This window comes from Myodes glareolus, chromosome 2 (genome assembly GCF_982192425.1).
Source record: "Myodes glareolus chromosome 2, mMyoGla1.1, whole genome shotgun sequence".
Lineage (NCBI taxonomy): Eukaryota > Metazoa > Chordata > Mammalia > Rodentia > Cricetidae > Myodes > Myodes glareolus.
The window spans coordinates 78,491,980-78,503,346 of NC_142027.1; the positions used below are offsets into that span (position 1 = coordinate 78,491,980).

The 11,367-nt window shown below is 44.2% G+C and overlaps 1 protein-coding gene across 6 annotated transcripts in view; it reads left to right on the forward strand.

Moving 5' to 3' along the window:
• The window catches only part of Dgkg (diacylglycerol kinase gamma), a 199,304-nt gene extending 188,819 nt beyond the window's left edge, over nucleotides 1-10,485 (forward strand). For all 6 annotated transcript variants that reach the window (XM_087902007.1, XM_087902013.1, XM_087902010.1 and 3 more), the window contains one exon: nucleotides 7,602-10,485. In XM_087902007.1, the coding sequence (XP_087758133.1) occupies nucleotides 7,602-7,700 (99 nt within the window). In that variant the 3' untranslated portion in view covers nucleotides 7,701-10,485. The remainder of the gene's footprint in view (nucleotides 1-7,601) is intronic.
• The last annotated feature ends 882 nt before the right edge of the window (nucleotides 10,486-11,367 follow it).

Consider the following 11,367-nt stretch of genomic DNA (forward strand, 5'->3'; position numbering starts at 1 on the left):
TTCACACATATACTCCACATACACAGAAGAACTGAAGCGACTGAAAAAGATTATACCAAAAAATATGTAGAGCAATATGACTCAAACTTGAATATGAATTAAAAATTCAGGCCAACAGGTAGGTAGGTCAGTAAAATGTGTTGAAAGGATCATTCAACCCTTAGGGTGTATCATAGGAATGAGAAAAGAAACCTGCTATCATTTTTTTAGGGAAGAGACATGTTAATGTAAATAGATGACCACAAGTGTTTAATAACATTCAACGTTTCTTTTTATTAAGATTAATTTTAATTACATGTGTTTGTACATGCACATGCGCCCACGTACGTGCATGTCTGTACAGTTGCCCACCGCACAGGCCAGAAGAGGGCACTGGATTTGGAGTTCAGGTGATGGTGAGCTGCCCAGTGTGGGTACTGGGAACTGAACTGTGGTCCTTTGCAAGAACAAGAAGCCATCTCTTCGAGCCAGCATTTCTTTTGATTTTTTGTTCATTCATTTTGTCTTGTCTTGTTTTGACACAAAGTCTCCCTGAGTAACTATGGCTAACCCAGAACTTCTCTGTAGACCAGGCTGGCCTCAAACTCACAGAGCTGAGCCTGCCTCTGCCTCCTGAGTGCTAGGATTAAGGTGTGAGTCACCGTGCATGGTAACATTTCTTATTTTTATAGAGATTCAGAGAATACTATGACTGCTGGACAGTGGTGGCTCACCTTTAGTCCCTGCACTCAGGAGGCAGAGGCAGGAAGATCTCCGAGTTTGAGGCCAGCCTGGGCTACAGAGCAAGATTCAGGACAGCTGAAGGTACACAGAGAAACCCTGTCTCAAAAAAAAAAAAAAAACAAAAACCCAGAAAACAAAAATTACTAGAACTAGAAAGAAACTCCTTCAAAATAATGAAAATTTTCTGTTAAGCCAATAACAAATATTTTACTTAATACTACAATTTTAGGAAAATTCCTACTAAAATCACAGACAAGAAATAAATGCTAGCATTGCTTGGCATTATAATACATATGAAATAGAAAATAAGCATTAATATTTGGGAAACAGTCAAAACTGTCACTGTTGTAAGGCATGGTGACCCTAGAAAGCTCAAGAATCAGTGGAAAACTTCCTAGCATAAGTTATTCTAGGCTAAGTCCTATAGGAAAGTAGACAAAAATGATAGCACTCCTCTCTACCAGCAGTAAGCTGTCCAATAGACCTACTAGAAAAAGGAATAAGTATTATAACAGTAGCCACAAGATATAAAATATACAGCTGAATTGTGAAACACTAATGAAGATGCCCATAAGACGTAAAGTTTTAAAAACTGAATATGCAAACCATCTTGGTTTCTTTTCTCATTGCTATGATGAAAATACCTTGACAAGGCATCTTAAGGAAGCGAGGGTTTGTTTTGCTGGCAGTTCCAGGGGACAGTCCATCCCAGTGGAGAAGTCACAGCGGCAGGAGCTTGAGTGAACTGGTCACATTGTATCTAAGACCAGAGATCCTTTGGCCTGGGAAATGGTGTCACCCATAGTGGGTGGGTCTTCCCACTGTTTATGTAAACAAGACAGTCCTCCATGCCAACCTGACCTGGACAATCCCTCTCTGAAACCTCATTCCCAATAATTCTGGGCTATATCAAATCAATAAAACATAGCCATCACAGAGATGTCCCATGTCCAAAATAGGGATCCCAAAATCCCCAAGCAAATTTTGTTAACCAGACAAAACAATACAATTCCTAGATGATTTAATAAAGGAACTTTAAGAAGAGTTTTAACCTTCTGCTGTTGTGGGGAGCGGGGGAAGAAAAAACTGTCCACGAGATACTAAAATAATCATAAAGTCACAATACTTTCAATAATATTCCCTTATTACAGTATTAGATAAGTAAATCAATAATACAGAATGGAGTCCTAAGAAATCTTAGGGCACATAGGGTACCTAAAAACTTACTTATCTAGCTGGGCAGCAGTGGCACACCTTTAATCCCAGCACTCAGGAGGCAGAGGCAGGTGGATCTCTGTGAGTTTGAGCCCAGCCTGGTCTACAAGAGCTAGTTCCAGGACAGGCTCCAAAGCTACAGAGAAACGCTGTCTTGAAAAAACAAACAAACAAAAAACCCAAAAAAACAACAACAACAAAATACTTACTTATCTGGGTAAGTAAGCACTACACAGCAAGATGCAAATTAAAAATGAAATGTTATTACCTAGGGGAGGATATAGATTATTTTAGTTACCCTATAGGCAGAACCTTTCTATTGGAAAGGTGACATTTTTTTTCTGAACAATGAATTTCGAGCTCTACAAGCCAAGAGTCAGTATAGAGGAGCTGAAAATGTAGCTCAGTCTGAAGAGCGGTAAATGAGCAAAGACCCCGGGTTAGATCCCCTGCGTCACACAAACCCAGCACTCGAGAAGCAGAGGCAATGGAACCAGCAGTTCGAGGCCATCCTTGTCTGCAGAGTAAGTTTGAGGCCAGCCTAGAGTCCGCGAGAAACACCAACAGAAAAAACAACGAAGTAGAATAAAAGCAAATTAATTTATATATTCAAAAGCCTAAAGACAAACTTTCAATAGCAGTACAGAAGAACAGACTAGTTCCTATACCATAAAAAAAAAAAATACCTTGGATCCAGTAGAAAAAAGTGCAAACAGTGTAAGAATGGACAGACAATTGCAGATAAGATGACACAGGCTATTAACCTATGGAGTCATATATGATAACACAAGCTTTTAAAAAGGGAAGATTTTTCAAATTAAGACAGTTTGAACACCATGTATTCTTCATATGCCAAGGAAGTTTAAGAAAACATTTGCTTCTGTCAGGATGTGGTAAGGCCTCACACTCAGTAAGACAGGAAAAGGAGCTGACCCAGCTTTTCTGGATTGCTTCTTAAACCATGTATCAGGAAGAACCGTGTGGCTCGGCAGTTAAGTTAACCATGTTCCTGCAGAGGACCCAGGTTCAGTTCCCATCATCCCATGGTGGCTCCCAACTGTCTCTAACTCTAGTTCCTGGGGATCTAATGCCCTCTACTTGCCTTTGTGGGTGCTATATGGCAAAACACTCATAAACATAAAATAAAAATGTCTTAAAAATATAGACATAGATGGATAAGAATATCAGTTTCTGCTTCATGCAGTATAACAAAAATGGATTTTTCACAAAAACCCAACAGTTAGTGAGGAGGTAAGCTTGTAAAAACTTTTGTAAAATGTATGTGTATGCGTGTTTCATCTGCATGCATGTATGTGGACTGTGTGCCTGCTTGATGCCCCTGGAGGGCTGAAAAGGTTCCAGATCCCCTGGTACTGGAGTTATAGAGTTGTAAGCCACTGTGTAAGCCACCCCAGGTCCTCTGCAAGAGCAGCCGTTGGTCATAACCACTGAACCACCTCACCATCCCTGAAGAATTTTAAATAAACTACATTCTATTAATCAAATGAAATAAATTTTAGACATTGAAAGTACAATTTTAATAATATTTTCAGAACTGGAGGTGCAGTGCATGGGTCAATGCTTTCCTCACATATCCGAGGCCCTGGACTCACTCTCCAAAACAGAGTAAGGTAAATTAATTAAAGATAAACTTATTTTAAAATTAAATACCACAGACATTAAAGCACCGACAAGCTAATATCAAATAAAATGCAGCAGTTCCAGATGCTGATTTCAGTTTTAGTCCTGAAAGGATAGGAATAAATTAAAGCGGTATATACCAAGAGAGCAAGTTGTTGTTTGGAGGGTTTTTAAACTTTTAAATTGGTTTATAACTTCTTAAAAATGAACAGATATCTGTTTATTTAGAGAAACATATCTATATATGCGACATATCTATTTATTAAGAATGTTTGCCTTACACAGTGCTATAAAATAGTATCCCATGCTCCACCATCGTTGCTCACACTGTAATCTCAGTACCCCGGAGGTAGAGAGAGGCAGGAGAATCACAAGTTGGAGGTAATCAGCTACATAATGAGTTGAAGGCCAGCCTGGGTACTTGAGACTCTGTCTCAAATAGTAAAATTTAAAAGGAATCTCCTTCTAAAGTTGGATAGTAGTTAAATCATTAAGTTGGAAATGACCATGGTTGTTCAGTCTGGTGAGCTGTGGGACTGGAGTGGAGGATAAAATTCGCGTGACTGGAACACTTCTCAGAGTTCTAATCGAGGAGGTCTGGAGACCCAAGAATTGGGCTTTCGACCGTGTTCCAGGGAGGCGCTGATGCTGTAGGTTCGGGGACCAACGCGTGCAAACCTCTGAGGCAGCTAAACCTTCCCACTCGGCAGTCAGCCTTACTCCTGTGTAGCCTGGCTGTCCCGACTACATTTGAAACCTGTCTTAGTTTGTTTTTCTGTTGCTATGAAATACTTGAACAAAATCAGCTTCTGGTTCACAGTTCAAGGGTACAGTCAAGGCAACAGGAACAGGAAACAACTGATCACGTGACATCCACTGTTGGGGGGAAAGAGGGGGAGATGAAGGCGCCCTTCAGCTCTGCTCCCTTGCTCCACGGACACAGTCCAGGGCCCGAGCCAGGCTGTGGTGCCCACATATATGCGGGTCTCACCTCTTTAATTAAACATAATCGGGATACAGTGAGTCTATAAATTCTGCCAAGTTCATCATTGACTGTCACTGTCACGAAGGCCTCAGGTGCTAGAAAACACTCCTGAAAGAGGATTCCAAGATCTTGGAGAACCCAGCAAGACCTAACGTTATTTGGTTGGTTGTTTTTTTTGAAACAATGTTTCCCTGTCTATCCTGGAACTCACTCTTGTAGACCAGGCTGGCTTCAGAGATCACAGAGATCTATCTCCCTCTGCCTTCCACTGGGATTAAAGGTGCGTGCCACCACTCCCAGCAGAAATATCTGATTTAAAAGATGATAATATCTTTTATTAGAAAACAATGTGTGTGTGTGTGTGTGTGTGTGTGTGTGTGTGTGTGTGTGTATTAGAAGGCCCCCTCTCTTCTGTGATTAAGAAAGAAGGGGGCAGAGACCAGTCCCTGGGTACAAGAGTTGCAGAAGAGAGAGAGATGGAGGGAGAAGGAGGAGAGGAACAGGGAGAGGGAAGAGAGGAAAAGAAAAGAAAAAGATAAGAGGTAGGCAGGCCCACCTTTTAAAAAGGAATGTAGCACAGGAGGATGCTCTTAGTGATTGTAGCTGAGAGTGTATCCTGTCAGGATCCCAAGGACAGGCCAATAAAGATTCCTGGATGCCAACAATGATCACATTATCATGTTAAAGAGACGTTCCAAACACCTACCCACCTACCCTGCTGGCACAGCACAGAAGCCTGAACGTGACAGAGCCCACTTATAATCCCAGCTCTCATAGTGGAGATGAAGGAGGATCCCCGTGAATTTGAGGTCCACCTGGGCTACGTAAGAGAATTCTAGGCCGGCCACAAAAAAAAAGGTGCAAAAACAGATTTGTGTTTTACTTCCTCCCTTAGCCTTGGAGGTGCTAACAGGCAAGTCTTAGTTCAGTTAGAGGCAGAGAAAGAAGCAAGGGCCTTCTCTCCTAACGTGCACAGCTGCCATCCGCTTTCCTAAAGCATGGCCATCTTGAATGCCAGGAAAATGCTCTTTTCTCTGGCCTGGTTCCTCTTCCCTAGCACAGTCTCCCAGCAAACATCCGCTTGGTTCAGGGATATCAAAGTGAGGAGACAGAAGTCTTCCTCAAATGAACATCTGAGCTCAGCAGTGAGAAAAGGTTTATCCCAGAGCCTGTGTCACGAATCTCTACGAGGAGCCTGCGCGAGCGCAGGCTCTGGCGAGGTGCCGCGAGAGTCCCCATCTCTGCCTCACTTCCAGAGCTGCAGCAAACATAACGGCTACAATATGGCGTAGAACACAAAATGGCGATTGATGGAGTCTTGATCCAATCGTCTGCCAGAAAATCTCCAGGCTGGCGAAAAACAACAGGACAGTCATTTCAGGGCTATCGTCAGGTTCTGCTGATTGCCCGGCGTCTCTCACATCCATCCTTTTCTTTCCGGGTCTGGGAGCCTTCTAACTGTGAACCTGACTTACAGCGCCGTCCTCATTGCCGGACATCTCTCTCTAGCTCTCTCTGGTGACAGCTGTTAAATAATTGTCCAGTCCTTTCTGTCACCTTCTATTCAGCCGTGTTTTGTCGTTTCTGATTACCTCACAGGAACCCAGTCTTGCCATTCCCTTGTACAGTCCTATCAACCAACTGCCGGGTCTCCCATAGACCTCATCCTTAGAGCTCAGTTCAGCCTATTTATACACGGTTCCTTTACTCCCCCCTCCCCCCCCCCCCGCCTCCGTTCTCCTTTTCCTTACCTTCAAATTATCAGAAGCCTCCCTGCTCTCATCAGACGTTTCCTGATTCTTCCTTCTTTTGTAAGACCCCCTAGCTAATGCTACATTCATTTAAAATTGATGATGGGCTGCTCTTCAATAATTTGTCTACTTTTTTTCTCTGCGGTCACACTGTGACTTGCAGTAGTATGGGAAAAACGGCAAGATTAGGTCCATAGAGTTCTGAGCTTCCAGGTCCTGTTTCCTTTGGCACCTATTCTCTCTTTCTCCCGTATAACACCTAGCCATTCCCTTCCATTTTACCGTTTACAATGGGCTTTCATTGACAGTCTGACATATGATCTTTGTGTAAGGAAATAGTATCAATGTTGCCCTTACTTTGAAGTTTGGCAAGCACTGTTCTCTGAATGATAAATTATTTGTCCAAAGTTCTGCAGCAAGGAAATAGAAGTACATGGCCCCACACCCAAGTCTTTGAATCCTAAGTACCTCCTGTTCCCGTATCAACCACCCACTCTGAACATCTATCACACTTGATAAATGCCGATGGAGTGATAACACCGAGTATTAGTGTGGGAGTGTCACCAGGCCACATTCAAATAGAAATTAAGCGCTTTGGAGACATGTCTATAATTAACGGAATGTTTTATAGAATAAAATGATAAACCTTAAAATTAAAAAAATAAAAAGCTTACCCAAGAAAATAGGGTTGTCTGAGAGTCTAAGAAAAGGGGATATACTCAAGGGACTAATTTGGGAACTGTCCAACTGAGGTTGCTTGGCCAGAGGTAAGACCGAAGCCTTCAGATCAACTGGCTGACATATGTCTGCTGCCTGGGCTGAGTCGGCACTGGGGGCATGGAGGCTGATGCTGTGGCTCTCCTGCCCACCACCCGCCATCCCACCATGTGACCTCAGGCTAAGCTAGGAACCCGCCAGAGCGCTGGCCTCCTCTTCCTTACCCATCCTACAGAGGGGTGAACGGGAATGTTCCTGAGGTCTCCTCTGGCTGTGACATTCTGACAATCTATGAATAGCAAGGACAGAAGACAGGTGCGAGCCGAGGGCCACGTGGGAAGCTCACACCTGTCTCTCCCCCGTGTTTCCGCCCCTCGCTTCCAGCAGTGCCAAACTCCAGGCCCAGTCAGGGTCAAGTTGCCAATTTTGAAACTGTTCAAGGACAGTTGTCCTTCTGCACGGACTCCTTTGAGCCCAAAGCTGGTCTCCTTTCTTTCCCACAGTCCCCTCTCGCCTGAGTTGCTGAATTTTTGCATTACCACTAATTGGTCTCTGTTGCTTTATTTCAGATTAAAATCACTCACAAAAACCAGGCACCTATGATGATGGGGCCTCCCCAGAAGAGCAGCTTCTTTTCGTTGCGGAGGAAAAGCCGTTCAAAAGACTAAAGAGTGCGCCAAACAAACACCAGCTCTACCAAGAATCTATACACACGTGCACAGACACACACACACACACCACACAGACACATACACACCACACAGACAGACAGACACACACACCATACAGTCACACACAGAGACACACACCACACAGACACACACCACACAGACACACACACACCATACAGTCACACAGACACACACACACATCTGTAGCCAGAGGAAGCCAAGCCACCCTCCCAGAGGAAAGTGTCGTCCTGCCATACAGTCTACCTATTTTGAAAACGGATCCACTCTTAACAGAACCAATACCCGTGAAATATTTTGAACGGACTCAGGGCCCACCAGGATGGGTTGGCTCCCACAGCCACTTCCACATTCCCACAGGCCAGGGGTAGCCTTTGAGCCTGAAGGAGAAATCCCCTTTTTTTCCCTTCACCAACTCCTGTACGGTTTCAGGCTGTACGTTCCCTGCCTACATGAGATCGGATGTGGTCAGGAGAAAGAGCTCCAACCCAGAAATTTTGCACAAAAGTCCTCTGTACAGAAACAAAACAGCCTCCAGCTCTCCAAGCCAAACCCTTGGCGGAGCTCAGCAAGCACACGATGGCTTCTTCCTTGTCCTGCAAGTGGCAGCTCCTCCCCTCGCTTGCTGAGGAAAAGCCAAGAAGCCCGGGAAAGCTGTGTCCATTCTTGGTTCTCTGCTGTCCATGGGCACTTGTTCGCTTCCTGAAGCATCTCTTGGTGGCTGTTTGCTCAGAGAACAAACAAGCCTGCCTGGGCAGTCTACTTCAGATGTGGTATTTATTTTCCTAGTTTCTGTGGACAGCTGGGAGGGAAAACTGAGAAAGTGGACTTTATTTTTGAAATCAATGTCATAATACTGTGTAAGAAGAAAAGAAAAGAAGAACCATTCCTGGTACTCCCCAGCCATCACTACCACACATGCCAAAGTGAATCTCCTGTTTGAATCCCAAACCCTGGTGGCAGAGATGGCAGGGAGAGGAGGCTTTAGGGGGAGACCTAGGAGACAGCCCATCAGGAGATTGCCTGTTTTCTTTGCAATTCCTGCTCTCACAGTGTGACAGAAGGACCTTCTGAGGGGTCTTATATATGTACATATGTAGCATATATATTTATATATAATATATAAATATTTATTTACTGCTGGACTTTTCCTCTTTAGAAATAAACCTAGATAGTCTGGGAACAGAAAATGGGAAAGGAAAAAGGAGTTCCCTCCTCTCCGACCATCATTTGATGATAGAGACACATTTCCCTGGCTGGTTACAAGCGTTACGGGAATGAGCTAGACCCTTGGAACAACCACGAAACACATTCTGTTCGAGGCTTATTCCCACATTGGCTGATAAGGAAACTGAGTTGTGGAAAAGTTAAAAGACTTCTCCACAGTATCCTGGCTAATGAGATTTGGACTGTAAAGGTTACTAAGAAGATCGTTAATAGACAAAAAAACCCTCAACTGGGAATAGGGTCATTTTTGGTCACCAAGAAGTGGTTGCACTTGGATCCAGGTTGTCAGGGAAGAACCATCAGTTAGCCTATGCACGGATGGAACAAGCCCACACAAGAAAATGGGACATGGGGACTTAAGCTACTTCCCAAGTTCTCTACAGTTTGTCCTACATGGAGAGAAGTTGTCCTCAAGTTGAAGGCCCCACATAGATGATCTGATTGCGTTCCCACATCACCTCATCGATCTTCTTGCCTTGGAAACATTCCTGACTACCGATGTGACTTCAGTGAAGATGTAGGATGTTGACAATGAAGACAAAACAGTCTCAGCCATGCTTGGTGGGCTTCCTTCAGCTGGTGCCAGCATCCCCTCCTCTGTGAAGGGTAACTCTACACAGAGCACCATTGGTAGAAAGTAACCTTTGCCTCAACCCCCTGGCTCACCCGGGCCTTCATCTCTGTTTCAGATTTCTCAAGAGAAAAGCTGGCCCAAATGGCATCGCTCCACTGAGCTGCCTCCTTGCAGTAGACAAGGAAGGGAATGTGAGGAGTGGGTACAAATGGAACCTCTGAAGGAAGTAATCATCTAAAATGGAGGGCTGAGACTAGGGATCATCCTGCTTAACCGAACATGCTTCTGCTGAGCAAGGGAGAACCCAGGCCACCTAAAGCACATACTGACGGGACGCTTGGCGATGCAGCCCCCAAGCTCCCAAACGACAGCAGGTACTCTTTTGGAAGGCACTGGATTCTGAAACTGACACAGGCTCAGCTTCTGGGTCACCGATTCTAAGACATTTACAGAAGTGTTTGTGTTTCAGCACTGATCCCCCAGGATTACGGGTTGAGGCAGCACCATCGATAGGTGAAATGGATTCCCAGAGACTCATAAGTCTTGTGAAGGGGCCCTGTAGAAATTGAATGTTACCTGAGAGACACAGCCCGGTCCTCTCAGAGGCACAGAGTACAAAACGCCATGGCATTGCAATTCTGATTTGCTAATCTTAATAAGTCTTGTGTTGCTGCTTAATCTTATCTGCCGAGTCATCTTTTAAACACCCCGACTGGGGTTTCTTATTGTATAGTGCATTATCTTAGTAACCCTGGCTCCAGGTTCTAGCCAGCAAAGTATTATCATCTCCACCCTGCTGAGAATGGGGCTTTCTGGTGTTCAGTGGCTTCTTAAAGTTACACCGTCAGGGGAGAGCCTGGTCCCTTCTGTGTTCTCCTGCTTGGATTCTTTCCATGTTGCAGACATGTTCTCACCTGCCTTCACGCTTCCACCCTACTAGCAATAAAAACAATGAAGCAAGAAGCTTTCGGTGTGCCTTCTTGTCGCTGGGCTGATGGGCGAGGGATTGTGGCTCAGTGTGGTGTGGTTTTCATGGGGTTTCCCCAGTGAGTTGGGAGCGGAGACACACTTTGTAGGACGATTATATTCAGGTCACAGACCAGCTCCAGAGAGTTCATTCTACAGATGGGGAAAAAAAAAATACGTGAAAATTGCCAAATAAATTAGGAAATACTTGGCAGAACCTGTAAGAGCCTCCAGACTGGTGTTATATAACATGCATATATATATTATACATATGCACATTATATAAGGTGACATAGTACTTAATGTGCTGTATATATTATGTAAATTATGTATTTGTGAGTAATCACGATAAATATAGAGACCTACTAATCACTTTTTTACACATACTCAGTGACAGATTAGGAAGTTTCTTTGCCAGAGAGCCTGAAAACTTACTCTCTCCTGCTGCTTTGGTTCCAACTCCTGCCAAAAATAATTGCATCAACTTTTCCCATCTCTAGCCCCCTCTTCTCTTAGCCAAAACTCTCAGTTACCTTCTGTCCAAGCTAGGCTGTACCTTCCGTGAAATACTACCACAACCAGGATCTACAAAAGTATAGCATCCTGGGGATAAGCAGGGTTTAGACTCCCAGGTTACCTGTGTCAGAGGCCTCTACCTCAGCTTACTCAAGCAGGTGGGTGGGTGGGTGTCTGATGTCAACATCAAAGGAAGGAAGAGGGGATAGGGAGGAAAGGAAGGAAGAGTCTACCAGCTCTCTGGGAAAGAAAACCACATCGTCGTGTTCAGTTACCAGCTCGAGGGTCCTATAGGAATCAGTGAGAACATAACTTCAAATGTTTAGTTAAAATTAAAATCACCTCTCACATCTAGTCTAAGAC